At 42.1% G+C, this 16,931-nt stretch overlaps 1 protein-coding gene across 6 annotated transcripts in view; it reads left to right on the forward strand.

Moving 5' to 3' along the window:
• Window positions 1–16,931, forward strand: part of CACNB2 (calcium voltage-gated channel auxiliary subunit beta 2) — a 382,396-nt gene that overhangs the window by 336,202 nt on the left and 29,263 nt on the right. For 5 of the 6 annotated variants that reach the window (XM_042991177.1, XM_042991178.1, XM_042991179.1 and 2 more), the window contains 3 exons: window positions 10,543–10,665; window positions 12,710–12,846; window positions 16,576–16,652. In XM_042991177.1, coding sequence (XP_042847111.1) covers window positions 10,543–10,665; window positions 12,710–12,846; window positions 16,576–16,652 — 337 coding nt within the window. Of the gene's footprint in view, window positions 1–6,568; window positions 6,614–10,542; window positions 10,666–12,709; window positions 12,847–16,575; window positions 16,653–16,931 lie in introns of those variants that run through there. The other variant, XM_042991180.1, reaches the window with a different exon arrangement.

The following is a 16,931-nucleotide window of genomic DNA, read 5'->3' on the forward strand; positions in this document are numbered from 1 at the left end:
CAAATCAGTTAGCAGCATATATAAATTTTATCTTGTGGCAAATCTGATTATTTGCTTATTCAGTTCGATTCAGCTGTCAGAATACATAGTCACATTGCTTATATCACCATGGCTTGATATATTTTGCTGTTAAAGAATTCGCAGACTGTCCTTGGTAGCTCATAATAAATTAAGCAAATATGTTTTAAAAGTTCAATGATTGGAAAGACTCACGGCAAGATTTTTCAGTATGCTATAGAATCTTTCGCATGTATGTGTAGGGAATAAAGTTGAAGATTTTCATTCCATATAGGAAGGATTTTTGATTATCACTGAAGTAGCAAATGATGCTGAGAAGTTGTACAGAGAAGGGTAACCGGAAACTACAGTATTAATATGTAGAAAATAAAAGCGATAGCTCTGATCTTATTCTTGAAAGTACATTGCTATGTCTTCGGGTCCTAAGTATTTCCTGTGGAAGACTCAATGCTGATCCCACTTGAGTCATTTTTAATGAATTAGAAGAATATAGCGTGTTTTATAGGAAATGATTATGTACAAGTAGATCAAAAATCCAATTTGATTTTTAAGCTCTCTTTTCTCTAATCTCATAATAGGTATCTGGGTCATACTTTTCCTTAAATTTCTTTTAAAAATATTGGAGCTCCTGGGTGGCTCAGTCGGTTAAGCATCCGACTCTTGATTTCGGCTCAGGTCATGATCTCATGGTTCATGGGATGGAGCCCCACGTGGGGCTCTGCACTGACAGCCTAGAGCCTGCTTGGGGTTCTCTGTGTCCCTCTGTCTCTGCCCCCCCCCAAAAAATAAATAAACATTAAAAATATATTGAAAATTGAGAGTATTTGGATAAATCCATTATAGACATTCAGACATTAACTTTGGATTTTTCTTTTATGTTATTAGATATGACAGTTTCAGAATGAAAAAGGAAAAAACACACCTTGCTATTGAGCATAGTAAAATGCATCTTTACATTAAGAAGTCAAAGCATGAAAATTCAAGTGACCCTATTAATCATGATCAGAAGTTTGTTTTATTTGGGTGAATTTCATTTTGCTTTTTAACAAAGTACGTATTCTGCCGCTAGCACCTTTTTAATAAACCGAAGGTAGACATTTTATTGCATCCATTAAAATGATTGGTTTCATTATTAACTCATTAAGTCATTGTTTAGGAAGAAAACTAGAAATAGTGCCATAAACTTGTGATAATCTGTTTTGCTTTGTTTTCTGATAGTCTGCATGTGAGATCATACAATATTTGTCTTTTCTGACAACTCACTTAGCATAATGCCCTCAAGGTCTATCCATGTTGTCACAAAGGGCAGGATTTCCTTCTTTTTATGACTAAATAATATTCCATTGAAGCCTGCTTCAGATTCTGTGCCCCCTGCCCCTCCCGCACTCACCCTCTCTCTTTCAAAAATAAATACGAAAAAAATTTTAAATAATACTCCATTCATCTGTCAATGGACACAGGTTATTTCCATGGCTTGGCTATCGTAAATGTGATGCTGTGAACATGGGAGTGCAGAGATCTCTTCAGCATAGTATTTTTGCTTCCTTTGGATATATTCCCAGAAGAGGAATTGCTGGACCCAAATAGATTTCTTTTAACTTAATTATCTCCTACTTCTAATAGCCATGTACCAAAAGCCTTAGGTCTAGTGATTCCAGAAGGTTGTGAAAACAGAAGAATTTGCTTCTGCTGTAAATGTCACGTGTATCTCTAACAGGAACCTGCAGGCTCACACAGACCGGCCTCTGGAACACTAATGCATCTTCCTTTGGTTGTGAGAAAAAGCAAGACCTGTGGCCCCCGAGCTGTCCAGGAGTATCCCCCCTGCAGTTGTTCGATGGGCTCCCGTTCAGGCGTGGTCAAAACTGGATTCTGACATCCACGGCTCAGCAGAGTAGAGCTTATGGTGGCATGATGGACTCTTAGAGGGTGCTAGAGGGCATGAGTCAGAGCAAAAGCATCGAGGAAGAGGAACATTTGGGAGGGTTGAGATACGAATGGGCCATCCTTCCGGGTCCGTGGGCTGGACTGTAGCGGCTCTGGATTCAGCCTGGGGCAGGCGGTGGTGAAACCAGCGTGGTTTGGATCTTCAGCATTCTGCCGTACTTGTAACTGTGTGTCGTCGTGTCCGGAGAATTCCACCCCAAGACTGTAAACTGACAAAAGCTCCCCAGGAAACCACAACCGAAGCCAAAGAATCCTTAGTGATACTCCAGCAGCTGCCACGGGAAAGGGACCTAGAAAAGGAATCCTTCCAAAAGTAACAAACTTGCAAAGCAAAGTTAGAAGGCTCCCAGAATAACTGGAAGGCCAGTTAAAATCCTTAAAGTTAGTCCAGGAAACATTTTATCATAAGTAACTTTGCCTGGCTTTTTCTTACCCTTTTCAAATATGGTATATATACTATAAATTCCTTGTGCATATATTCCCTATAGTATAGTCCTCCTATGTATAGTACATTATGCTATAATATAGTAGCTGTGGTCTTGTAGCTCTCCCTCTGCAACATCCTCTGTGGCATTTTTGGAAGCCATGAGACCGCGTGTGTTTTAATATCTCAATTCTCTGTGCGTGAAATTGAGCTTTATATGTCGTGGAAAACAGAAGAAAGAACATTCATATACAAATAAACAAAAATCATGATTTGACATTGTTATTGATTTGTCGGACCACAAAATGTGATTCAAGTGCAAAGAGGCAGAAATACATGACCTTTACAGTGAATGCCTGTAGTTCCAACACGGGAACTGCTCAGTGTTAGCTGTTTTTTAAAAATGGGCTAGGGGTGCCTGGGTGGCTCAGTCGGTGAAGCGTCCGACTTCGGCTCAGGTCACGATCTCGCGGTCCGGGAGTTCGAGCCCCGCGTCGGGCTCTGTGCTGACTGCTCAGAGCCTGGAGCCTGTTTCAGATTCTGTGTCTCCCTCTCTCTCTGCCCCTCCCCCGTTCATGCTCTGTCTCTCCCTATCTCAAAAATAAATAAACATTAAAAAAAATTTTTTTTTTAATTAAAAAAATAAAATAAAAATGGACTAGGGGAGGGGTGCCTGGGTGGCTTAGTCGCTAAGCGTCCGACTTCAGCTCAGGTCATGATCCCCAGTTCCTGGGTTTGAGCCCCATGTTGGGCTCTGTACTGACAGCTTGGAGTCTGGAACCTACTTCGGATTCTGTGTCTCCCTCTTTTTCTCTGCCTCTCCCCTGCTCATACACTCTGTCTCTCTCTTTCAAAATTAAATAAATCATCAAAAAAATTTTTTAAATGGACTTGGGGCGCCTGGGTGGTTCAGTTGGTCCAGCATCCAGCTCTTGATTTCAGCTCAGGTCATGATCCCGTGGTTGTGGGATGCAGCCCTGTGTCAGGCTGTGTCCTGTCAGAGCTTGAGATTCTCTCTCTCCCTCTCTCTCTCTCTCTCTGCCCCTCCCCCCAAAATAAATTTAAAAATTAACAAAAATTAAATTGATTAAATTATACAAGGCAGACTTTGACCTGATTTTTTTTTTTTTTTACCTTCTGTCCCAGCCAATTTCTGAGCATTGTGTGAAAAATATAATTTTCAAGTGTTCAGAATTTCACACAGACATTTAAATGCTTTAAAACTGCCATCACTGTACCCCTCTGAGTGAAAGAACCCAGGCTTTAGAAAGAGATCGCTGGGTTTGAATATCACCTCCATTATTTGTGACCTAGGAGAACTTGTTTGAGCCTCACTTTCCTGATCCGGGAAAACCAGTTGTTCTCTGCATAATATACAGCACACCATTCAGACGTCCCGTGATGGTAGTTCTTATAATTTTATTATAAGTTGTGCTGCGTACAAGATGAAGAAGGACTTGGAAGAGAAGAATAGTAATTGCTTTACATACGTGTTATTTATTTGTCCCCCTTTCCAAACATATCCGAATGCAGACTGGAAATACCATTGTGAAATGACATAGCCATAGTGTTTTGTTTTTTTTTTTAACAAAGTTTATTTACCTAATTTGAGAGCCAGAGAGAGAGAGAGAGAGAGCGCGAGCGAGCATGGGAGGGGCAGAGAGAGGGAGAGACAGAGAGCCTGAGCAGGGGAGGGGCAGAGAGAGAGGGAGAGACAGAGAGCCTGAGCAGGGGAGGGGCAGAGAGAGAGGGAGAGACAGCCTGAGCAGGGGAGGGGCAGAGAGAGAGGGAGACAGAGAACCCCAAGCAGGCTCTGCGCTGTCAGCGCAGAGCCTGACACGGGACTCCGTCTCCCGAACCGTGAGATCGTGACCTGAGCCCAGACCGAGAGTTGGACGCGTCACCGACTGAGCCACCCACGCGCCCCAGCCATAGTGTTTTGAAAACACGTTTGCGTAATGGTCTGGATGATGAAATGCTCTGCTCTTCTACAAGGTGATACTCACTGGCTGAAGAATCTGTTCAGCTTTAGTTCACAGGCTGAAGTGCAGCAAACGTTTAGTTCTGTGCGCCAAGAAGGCAAGTACAAAACGAGAGGGGTTTACCAACCACCTAAGGCTTTAGAGCACATGCCGGACAGAAGGGACAAAAATAGGCAGAGGAATCCATCAACCTTGTTAACCTGGGCACAGGCGCGTGAGAAGCAGAGACTGGTGGGAAGGTATGTCCCCACCTCACGGGCCCTCCAAACAAGTTAGCCGGGAATCCCGGTAGGAGACAGCAAAAGTAGACCCCAGCAATAGCCCTGGCCTGAGAATAAAGGTCTTAGGCTATTTATGAGGTCAACAGAAGGTGGAATTGAGGATCACGTGGTCTCCCAGTCAACTTACTTACCCCATAGCTTCCGTGGAATAGGGTGATTCTAAATCTAAATCTAGGAAGGGGAAAAATACAGTTTCAAACAAAGAGGGAGGCAAACCATAAGAGACTCTTAAATACAGAGAACAAACTGAGGGTTGATGGTGGGGGCAGGGGGGGACAAGTGATGGGCATCGAGGAGGGCGCTTGTTGGGATGAGCACTGGGTCTTGTATGGAAGCAATGAATCATGGGAATCTACTCCCGAAGCCAAGAGCATACTGTGTTCACCGTATGTTAGCCAACTTGACAATAAATTATATTTAAAAATAAATAAAAACAGAAAGTAAATCTAAATCTGCCCTGGGATTTGAGTACTGTTCCACAGTAGTCCTGATAGGACCTTACCTGGGGCTGTGGGCCACCTTTATATATGTGTGCTTGCTGCCTTTCTTCTCCACCTTTCCCGACAGCTGTGACCAAGTCTTTCAGGCACACCTGTGAGGCTCTGGAGGTCAAGAGCATCCAGAGGACAATTTGAGGGGAACCTATGACCTGGGGCAAAGCCCACTCCTCAGAGCGTCCCATTAACTTCTGGTCCAGAGGCCTGGATCAGCCTTGCTTCCCTCGAGACCCAGAGCAGTTTGGGGGCTCAGCATGTCCGACAGCTCTAGATCTGTCTGTCACCACCACCACAGTCCCCTCTGTCCTGGTGTTCCTAGGAGGCCTGTGTAGGGCCAGGGCTCCCTGGCTTCTATTTGTTCTTCCTCTTTAGGACTTTGCCTTAACCTGAGGAAGGGAGCAAAAAAAAAAAAAAGAGAGGGAGAGAGAGAGAATAAACATCCACTGGCCTCAAAGCATAAATGCCCCGACAATCAGTTATGGCCACAAATTGTTCAAGTGGATCCCATGAGTGTGGAGTGGGGATCAGCTGAACCACGTCCTGGGTCCTGAGTGGAGATGTGGCAGTGGAAGAAGCATAAAAACAAGGCAGGCTTCTGGGCCGTAAGTGCATGTCGGAGTGGGAACGAGGCCGAGGGGCCTGAGTGATGAAAGGAAGGAGTCCTTGAGGCCTGGACCGTACCGCCAGGAGGCCAGAAATGCAGAGGTCAGCTGAAAGCAGGGTATGTTTAATTTTTAAAAATGGTTTCATGGGATAAAAATGCAAAGATTCCTTAAGACACGTTCCCTTGGGACTTCACGTTGGTTAAAAAATAAAGCCCTGTGACTTAGGACTCTCAAAGAAAATCAGAATTAAAGAGCTAGGGTAGTGTAAGCAAAACAAATCTGGGAAAGCCTTACCATGTTTTCCCATCCGAAAGAGTATGAAAGAATCCACGTTGGAGGAAAACATCTTGAATAGAAGAGTGATTTAGCTTGTATCCTATGGCAGGTATTCACCTGTTTTAACTAGTCTGGTCTGAGCAGGGTCACACTGAAAGAGCACAGAGAGAACAGTTCGTGTAGGGCCTTAAAAGACGGGTGAATATGGGCAAACATTTATTTAGGTGTGGCATTTATTATGGTGGATAGCAAGCCCATTTATTGAGCACTCTCTCTGTTCCAAGCACTGGCCTGGCCTTGTGCGTGCATTTTTTGTGAGTTGGGTTTTGGGGTTGGGGGGGGGGCGTTGGTTAGATTCCACATATAAGTGAGGTGATACAGGAATTTGCCTTAGTCTAACTTAGCTTAATGCCCTTGGGGTCCAACCGTGTCATCGCAAATGGCAGGATTTCCTGTAACTTGTGACATACGCATTTTCTGAAATCTCGCAATCACCCTGCTGTGTTGGTATTATGACTCTCATTTCAGCCACGAGGAAGCATTGCTCAGTGAGAGTAAGAAATATACCCAGGCCGCTTACCTGGTAAGTGGCAGAATGAGCATTCAAATCCAGGCCTTTTAAAATTCCATACGAATGAGCCCATACGAATGGAATTGATGTGGAAAACGTCTTCCACATAGTAGGTGCGCTGCTTGAGCTAGTGCCGAAATGAGTTCAGGGAACCCAAAGTGACATTGTCATTTGGTCCCTTTGGTTGGCATCCTGGGGTCTTTGTCTCTAGCAGGTAAGCTCTCGTAGTTTGATAAAGCCTTTTTCCTCCTGTCCACTTTCATTGTTGTCCATTCTAATCTTAGAAATGTAGTTCCTGAAGTGAGTATCGTAAGGGGTGGGATTCTGCTGTTCTTTCCTCCCTATATGTTGTATAAAGCTGATTCCCATATACAACTCCATATGCAGGGCTAGAATTATTGGTTACCGGAGGTGCGCCAAGGAAGAACGCATGTTCTGTGTTGATGTCTTACCTGTCAGAACAGAAAATTATTATCTGTGGCCCTTGTTCCTACATGCTGGCCTTCACCACGCCTTTAGTTTGTTTTTCTGGTTTTCAGTGTCTCCTCTTCCTGCTCCTACCTACAGTCTTTGAAAAGTTAACGTGTAGAAGACCTGAGATTTCCATGGGATCCTCTGTAGAGTCGTATATTTAAAATTTATGTCTTCCCATGATGAAAAAACATGACGCCACATCTAATCTCTCTATCCTCCAAGGAATAAAAGACCTTCAGGGAGGGGCGCCTGGGTGGCTCCGTCGGTTGGGTGTCTGACTTCAGTTCACGGGTTCGAGCCCCGCATCAGGCTCTCTGCTGTCAGCGAGGAGCCTGCTTCAGATCCTCTGTCTCCTTCTCTCTCTGTCCCTCCCCCACTTGCTCTGTTTCTCTCAAAATAAATAAATAAACTTAAAAAAAAAAAAAAAGACCCTGAGGGAAATGATCATGCTAACATAAAAAAAATTTTTTTTCGATCTGTATTTTTACGATGCGAAACTCTCCTGAATAATAGAAAGATGTAGTCAAGAAAATCCTATTTCTGGGGCACCTACGTGGCTCGGTTGGTGAAGCGTCCAACTTTGGCTCAGGTCACGATCTCACAGTTTGTGGGTCCGAGCCCCACGATGGGTTCTGTGCCGACAGGTCAGAGCCTGGAGCCTGCTTCAAATTCTTTTCTCTCTCTCAAAAATAAATAAACAGTAAAAAAATTAAAAAGAAAATCCTATTTCTGGCAGCAAACCCAAATCCGATTAAGACTGCATCTTCTTTTAAAGGGCACCATTGTATAGTGCTGGTCGCGGTTTAAAATGGAACAGCCCATTTAGACGGTAGTTTGGAAAAGAATTTAAAAAGGTTTTGGCAACTCATGGCTTCCTCATGCTACCCCTGGGAACCTGTGCCAGGGAAAGAATTCTAAATAGAAAGAAGCTTTTCACATACAGATGTTTTGAAGTAGAATATGTATCATAGTGAGAGAAATATAAACTCAAGTATCAAAAAAAGGTAAATGGTTTGAATAATTTTAAACGGCAGATTTAAAAAGCATATTGCATGAAAATAGTATATTACTTTAAAAGCTGGATAAAAACGAAATACCTTATGATTATAGCTGTGGGAGTAAAATCTATGTATGTAAAGAAATTTCAAGAAAAAAATGGAAGCACCATCACTATCAATGATCGTGTTTCAGTGAAACAATCACGGGCAACTTCCTGTTGTTTCTTTTTTCACAGTCTCTGTTTCCCTTTGAGGATGGGTACCTTTTATATCGGTGAAGATCATAGTGGATAATAAGAATTAGATTCTAGATCTTTATGCCCAGTTTATGTCGACTCTGCTCTTGCCCAGCATGTGGTAGCCTTTCTCAGTCTGCATATTGTGGATGGATCTGTGTGACTTCCTGGCTTTTAGCTCAGTCCCCGACCCAGACGACAGTTCTGTAGAACAAATTAAATTTGGAAGTAAAGATGGACTCTCTATTCCCAATCCCTCCTTTCCCTCCTGACAAGCAGAGTCAAAGAAGAGCTCCTTCAGAAGCGAGAAACGGCTCAGAAAAAGTCCACTGGCCCATAACATAAAGAAACACGATGCCGCTTAAGACAATACCACTTCTGTCTTTCTCTGACCGACTTATTTTGCTTCGCGTATTACATTCTAGTTACTTCCGTGTTGTTGCAAACGATGAGATTTCATTCTTTTTGATCGCGAGCAGTATTCTATTGTATATGTATATCACATCTTCTCTATCCATTCATCAGTCGATGGACATTTGGGCTCTTTCCATAATTTGGCTATTGTTGATAGCACTGCTATAAACATTAGGGTGCATGTGCCCCTTCAAAACAGCATTTTTGTATCCTTTGGATAAATACCTGGTAGTGTAATTGCTGGGTTGTAGTGTAGTTAGTTCTATTTTTAGTTCTTTGAGGAGCCTCCATACTGTTTTCCAGAGTGGCCACACCAGTTTTCATTCTTCCCCTTTCTCCATATCCTTGCCAACTTCTGTTGTTTTCCTGAGTTGTTAATTTTAGCCATTCTGACAGGTGTAAGGGGGTATCTCATTGTGGCTTTGATTCGTCTTTGCCTGGTGATGAGTGATGTTGAGCGTCTTTTCATGTGTCTGTTAGCCTTCTGGATATCTTCTTTGGAAAAGGGTCTATTCATATATTCTGCGCATTTCTTCACTGGGTTATTTGTTTTTTGGGTGTTGAATTTGATAACTTCTTTACAGATTTTGGATACTAACCCTTTAGCAGATATGTCGTTTGCAAATATCTTCTCCCATTCTATCAGTTGTCTTAGGAGGGCACTTGTTGGGCTAAGCACCGGGTGTTTTATGTAGGTGATGAATCACTGGCTTCTCCTCCTGAAACCAATACTATACGATATGTTAACTAACTTGAATTTAAAGAAATAAATTTAAAAATGTTTAAAGTTTATTTATTTTCAGAGAGACAGAGAGAGGGAGTGGGGGAGGGGCAGAGAGAGGGAGAGAGAAAATCCCAAGCAGGCTCCACACTGTCAGTGTTGAGCCTGATGCAAGGCTTGAAGTCACAAACGGTGAGATCATGACCTGAGCCGAAACCAAGAGTCAGACGCTTAACTAAGCCACCCAGGTGCCCCCAAATAAATAATTTTTTTAAAAAAGACAGTACCACTTTTCACCATTTCTGAGCTTACCTATTTTTCCACCTTGCGGGTAAACAGGAATTGCCTAACTAGAGGGCAAATACTTACCTGTAAATTTTCAAAGCATCAAATAACAAAGGTTACCGTCTTTAATGGCTGACCCAACTCAAGGAGGAAAAATAATAGAATTAAATGTCATTGATTTTCATAATTCCCTGCAGCCTTCAAGAAGATATATTCTCTGGTTCTTTTTTCACCCAAAACACTGTCCCCTGTCCCTCCTACAACTATGTCATTAATTAAAGTAGCTGTTTGGGGTAGCAGTGGTGGTTGCTAAGTCTTTTTCACTGAAAGCGAAGAAGGGCACTTTATCTCTTGTGCTTTCCAAGAGAACGGTGGCCTTTTTCTAGTTTGGAAATGGGTGGTATGTGGCTGAGAGCGGAAAGATTTTACATGTTGTGAATACTAATAAGCTGTTTTGTGATAAACAACCGAGGTGGAAAAACCAGCAACGATGACGGTAGAGGGGCCCCTGGGTGGCTCAGTTGGTTGAGCTTCCGATTCTTGATTTCGGCTCGGGTCCTGACCTCACGGTTTGTGGGATTGAGCCCCGCATCAGGCTCAGTGCTGACAGTCAGAGCCTGCTTGGGATTCTCTCTCTCTCTAAAAAAATAAATAAAAACTTTAAAAAGAAATGACAGTAGATATTCGGTGTCTGTTTGTATGTTGGAGGGGAAAGGGAGGAACACTGTTGTGTTTTTGGTTTTGGTTTTTTGGGTTTTTTGGGGGGTTTTTTTTGTTTTTTTACTTTTTTCTCCCTTTCTTTTCCCTCCTTAGACAAAGCCCGTTGCATTTGCTGTTCGGACAAATGTCAGCTATAGTGCAGCCCACGAAGATGATGTTCCAGTGCCAGGCATGGCCATCTCCTTCGAAGCAAAAGATTTTCTGCATGTTAAGGAAGTAAGGAAAATCATTTGAATTTCTACCCGCCTGATGTTTTCTCCTTGCAACATCATTTCTTATTTCTTATTGCCGTGAAATAGCATTGCATAGAGCTCCGCTTGCATAACATGCACAAATTCAGCGCCTCTCAACCTTTTCTAATATAAATATAACCTTTTTAAAGAAGAAAGAAGTCACAGGCCTCTTGCAGTTAACCTCAGGGCTCCCCTGGGCTCTGTGACCCAGAAATTGGGAATTACTGGAGTAGATGATCCTTTTTTTATGCTTAACCTGTACTTTTCTTTTAATTTTTAACCTTGGCTGCATGTTGAGTCCCTCTCATGTCTCAAGTTTAACCATCTGGGGGAGAGTTAATAATAATGCCTAGAATTCATGATCTCTCCTCTCTGCTGACAATGTCTGAAGGCAGACCACTGGTGCCCTGATCCTCCTTTTGGGAGTAAATGTCTGCAGCGGAGGGAGAATCGTGGGAATCGGAGCCATCGATGCAAGAAGCAGATAGCCAGACGCTCCCTTTTCCTCCATGCCGGAGGTCTCCACCTGCCAGTTAACAATGACTCCTGCCTGTACATTGGAAAAATTCACCCTTAATTAAGGCTTATTTTGAGTCAATCTTTACCAAATGCCAGCTGTGCAGAACATGGCATTAAGCGACCAGAAATTCCCCCTCAATGATGTTCTCAGTGTGTGAGCATGAGGTTTCCCCGGACCTGCAGGAGTGACCATTGGAACAGACTTCCATCTAAGGGATGATGTGTCAGGAAGAATGTATGTAAATTTAGCTGCTCACTAAAGTAAAGGAGGTGAGGGCTCCCAATTAAAAAAGCATAGTCAATGGGGCGCCTAGGTGGCTCAGTCGGTTAAGCGTCCGACTTCGGCTCAGGTCACGATCTCGCGGTCTGTGAGTTCGAGCCCCGCGTCAGGCTCTGGGCTGATGGCTCGGAGCCTGGAGCCTGCTTCCGATTCTGTGTCTCCCTCTCTCTCTGCCCCTCCCCCGTTCATGCTCTGTCTCTCTCTGTCTCAAAAATAAATAAACATTAAAAAAAATTTTTTTAAATAAATAAAAAAGCCTAGTCAAGACTCTAATAAAAAAAATTTATTAAAGAAAAAATAAATCCGTACTCTAAAACTCTGTGTAGTAAAGAGGTGTAGAGAGGTACAGTTTCAGCCTCGATTCAGACATGTTTTTATATGTGTAAGAAAAAGAAAGCCTGGAGAATTGAGAACCTACCATTTCGTTGACTTTTTAGAAAGAGATACGAAATACTGGCTGGAAGGGAAAGACCATAAAAGCTGTCAGAAATGGTGGCATATCTACAATCTGACTTCACAGGCAGAAGTTAGGTTAATCCAGGGTCCCGTTCTGATGGCTGATGCTTAAAGACAGATCTCTTCTCTACCATGGAAGGAAAAGAAAAACAGAGTGGCCAGTCTTCTTTGAAATGTTCAAGAATAGACTGGCAAAGTACTATTCCATTGAGAGGATTAAAAACAAATCATAAAGATGTAGGATAAACATTCTATCTGCAAGAGAGAAATTGTCAACATCCACGTAAATGGAGAAATCATCTGTGAACACCATACCATTGTAACTATAAACCTGTTTGCACAAAGGGAAATTTGGCCCTGGAACAAAATATTTCAGGTAGATTTCAGTATTTATCTCTGACTCTTAATATTTTTGAGCTGATTACAGAAGAGAACTCTGTAGCACTCCCTGGTTCTTAATGGGAAGAATTGTGAATATTTGAACCAGGGGCCTGCAGAGGCCGCACCGAAGTTCAGGCTAATCTCACATAGTACCAGGAAAGAGAATGAGGGGTAAATCCTATGGTGAATTGCTGAGCTTACTGGCCATACTTCAGTCTTACCTGTTCAACCCATGAAAGCCTTAGGCTTTCTCCAGTTGTGATGTCGAGGCATAGTTAACTGTATTCGCCATAATATTTCTCTCCACTGAAAATAGTTCATGTAGAAGAAAAACAATCTGAATACATGAACTTCTGTGCACTGATCGTAACAAATTTGATTTTGCGTTTAGAAATTTAACAATGACTGGTGGATAGGGCGATTGGTTAAAGAAGGCTGTGAAATCGGATTCATTCCAAGCCCAGTCAAACTAGAAAATATGAGACTACAGCATGAACAGAGAGCCAAGCAAGGGAAATTCTACTCCAGGTATGAGAAAAACATCAAGTGTCTTTGTAAACGTCCAGACTGTGTCGTCATTTATGTCCTCTTGTTTTCTGTGTTCCACAGTCTTTATTATGTGTTGAAAAGCAGACTGGTGATATGGTTTATTGATAGAATCACAAATCCTGCATTTTCAAGCCTTCATCCCAGCATCTGATTGTCATCTTACTTGGGAGAGAATCAAATTAATTGTTGTCGTTAAATCATAAAGGCATGGAGTATTAAATGTGGGCTTCAGTGCAGAGGAAATTCTCAAGTCCTAATCTCTTACCGAAAACACTGGGACACTGAGCAGCCTTCATGACTAATCCGAGTGTCCGTGGTAGCTGCCTGGCATGGCAGGAAGGTGTTTTAGAGATGATGGTCTTAGACTTTACTGGCGAAGAGCAGGTCTTGTGATCTGTGACTTCATTTTCACTTAGGAAACTCAATTTTCAGTTCTACCCATCGCTAAGCACGTAAAGGGAAACTCAATATGAAACCAGTTAACGCTGCCTTTGCAGATAGCAATTAAATGAGTTATGTAATAAGCTGGGGCTGAATAATCCTTCTTAGGATTCTTGAGGTTGTGTGCCCCTCATTAAAAGAATCACTGGAGGAGCTACTCAGACATGGAGTGAATTTGAAATTGAACCCTATGCAGACGAGTCCGAGAACACGGCCTGATTCTTCTGCTTCTCCTTGTGGGAAGGGATGTGATTGGGGCAAACCTTTTCATTAATGTGAATTGCTAGGTTTCTATTTTCTCGGTTATGTTTTTTTTCTATAATGCTGGAAGATCCTTTGCCAATGGTAATATTTTAGCATAGGCAAGATTTTTTCCCCCCAAGTATCTGCAAATAAGGCATCTAGAAGATCTTTTTTTTTTTGGTTTGAAACGTCCCTCTTTTTTAACGGGAATTTTGTAACTGTGAGGCTGTTTGAGTTCAGATGGATTCCTCCCTTATTTGAAACCTCTCCCCCACTATTTGGCTGTCATTAATCCCTGGGCTATTGGGGGCTCTCAGATTGTGAGATGCATTTAGTCCTATAAAAGTGGATGCACGCAGATCAACAGTGCATGCGCATTTTACTTGTAGGGTGTTAGAGATCAGATCCTATTCATAAAATTTCCAGCGTTCTCCTGGAAAAATTATTATTTTTCTAATCTCTGTATTGATAGTAGTCTCTCAGTACTAACTAGTAAAATCTTATAATGTGAAAAAGTTTTGTTTTCATAGGGCATATATATTGCTGTTTTGACTTTGGTGGTATATAGTTTGTTGAGGTTTGAAGTGATCTCAGATAGGGGATTGTTTTGATTTTGTTTGTTGAGGATAATTCAGTATTTTCAAGCATTTACCTGGTCAAACAAGTTTAGGACAGTACTTGGTAATAGCAAATTACCTTAAAGCTGTTCCCAGCCTTTAATCTGTTCAGCCTATGAATCTGGATAGTGGGATGGGGATATTTTTCAGGTGCCTACTAAAATCATCTTGAACGCTTCTTGGTGCATGTCTTTGGAATCGTGTTTTGTAGAATGTATTGTAGGAAATTTGGGATGGGTTTTTACGGAGATAGACTTGTATATCTTTCTCTGCTTATTCACGTACAAACTGAGAACACTTCCCAAGGAGTAGGAAGGGAGAAGCTTTGGCCAACATTGTTAAGGAAGCACGGTTTCTTCTGCCTCCCAAGCGGGCATCCCTGGTCTGATGTCGGTCATCAGCTCAGCTTTATAAGAACCTGTGGGCACAAGAAGTATCAGCGTTTCCACTTCACGGATGAGGCGACAGGCAAAGAAGCTAGGGAACTTGACCGAGCTTGCACAGCTCGTAAGTGGTAGAAAGAGGATGAGAACTCGACCCATCTGACTGTAGCCAGACCGCAGACGGACGACCATGCTGTGCCGCACATCGTGTGGCAAGGGCCCGTTTTTATTTACTATATTAGATCGTATTGCTTTTGCATTTTTTCCCTGAAAGGACCATATAAACTATCTGTCTTTGGGGAGTAACGCCTCATAACTTACTCTAGGGAGCTAGGTGACCTTTCCTAGACCTGTGGATCTTTGCTTTTGATTTTCTTGATTTTATTTTGTCCTGGTTACCTAAGTTTTTGCCTCAGTATGTGAAGGTGTTTTTGCTTGCAGAGATCTTACGTTTGTCTTCTAACATCCGAAATACGGTTTGATTCTGAGGACGTAGCCAGCATTCAGCAGTATGTAAAAAGCCGGATGTTTTTTAAATTATAAAAATCAACCGACATCAAAAGTGGTAAATGGGGGCAGAGCTCAAGAATGTGGCATTTGTCTGGAATTAAAAGTTAAGGGCAAATTTGCATTTTGAACATTTTGACTATTTGCAGTGGTTGTCGAAATTTTACACAATTCAAATAATACTTTGACTTTTATTAAAATTCAAAGAGAATGTAAAACAGACCCATGCTTGAACTGAAATTACACTTAGTACCTTAGAAAAAGGAAAAGCAAAACCAAACAAACACAAAACTTCTGGAAGAAAATGTTTTGGGCCTGGTAATGGGTATTCTTACAGCTTCTATAAATACCACTTTTTATTAATTTTATATGCAGTCTGGTATTCTTATTAACTGTACTGGAGTACCTGTTAAGAATCGGAAAAAAGATACAGAGGCCTCCTGCTAGCTACTTAAAGTTTTTGACGTTTGTCTATTTTATGCATCAAAATGCCAGAATAGCAGCAATACGGTTGAGCCTGGTTACTGGTATTTTAGTGGAATTTATATTTTTATCTTAATGTTTGTGTAACTTAAACATTGCCCTTTGGTGCATAGACACTGTAGCAAATTCTTTCAAGTACACCCACCATTGGCTCTGATAATAAACGTTAGGCACTAAGATCGCCTTGCCAAAACTGCCTGTCACTCTTGTACGATATTCCTTTGCATCTTCTTCCTAAGGGGCCATTTGGCAGTCGGGCATTTAGCATGCTGGTATGCCGGTGAAAAAACATAAACGCTCTGATTCCGATAACTTTATTCCGTAAAGTTGCTAAGACGCTGGCGTGTCTTGTTTCGGATTTTAGAATTTGGTGGTTCTGAAGCACACGCTCTTCAGTTTGTGCCTAAAATCCCCAAGTTGAATCCTCCGTGGTAGCCAGGCTGGAGACACGTTCCGAATACTAACTACTATCAGAGGGTTAAATCATAGAACACTTGGGTGTGTCATGCTCCGTTGTGGATCTTTTAAAGGGTAGCAAGTTGAGTATTGCCGTGTTTTTCTTTTGTAGGTTGCTCACGAAAGCTTGCGTACTTTCAATCTTAATACACTGACAGTAACCCAGCTAAGACAGAGAAGCAGGAACCACACAAGAAGGAAGTCATAAGTTTTGGTGTTAACTTTAAGGTTCTATGCATTACTTGAGAAGGTCGCTAACATAAAAAGCAAAGGGCATCTGCTGTCATCTCTCTGTGATGCTGGTGGAGAGTGTGAGGGCCGCAGATATTACCCTAGTTCTCTTCCATTCTCTCAGGGCCTTTTAAAATTAAACCTTGAACTTGAAACAGAGACTATTACATGGCTGTTTCAAGTACTCCAGGAATCTCCGCTGGGAAATTATTATTTGCCTCCTTGTAGGAAAGACAAGTTTAAAGTTCAATAAAAAGACAGTGACTAATCATGTTTATTGAGCAATAGAAATGTTCTAATGTCTGAAATAAGCGTCAGGTGTAACATGAATTTTTGCTTTACTTCAGTAAATCAGGAGGAAATTCATCATCCAGTTTGGGTGACATAGTACCTAGTTCCAGAAAATCTACACCTCCATCGTCCGGTAAGTAGGTAATAAGTGCGAAAACGGTACATTCTGCATTTCATGCTTTCCCCAGTCTGACCTAGTTGTGTGAATTTACATACCCAGAATCACCGCCTGAACCCTAGAAAGGTTCAAATTGGTCGGACATAAGAAGGCTCACATGGGGTAAGAAACAATATGGGGAAATTTTGGCAGGGCTTGGAAAAAAGGAAATATGTCAATGTGTTCGCTGTAAGTTGCCTGGATGACCAAAGTGATGAATGTATTTAACCTTTTATCCCTACGTACTTCGCATGG

This window comes from Panthera tigris, chromosome B4, assembly GCF_018350195.1.
Source record: "Panthera tigris isolate Pti1 chromosome B4, P.tigris_Pti1_mat1.1, whole genome shotgun sequence".
Lineage (NCBI taxonomy): Eukaryota > Metazoa > Chordata > Mammalia > Carnivora > Felidae > Panthera > Panthera tigris.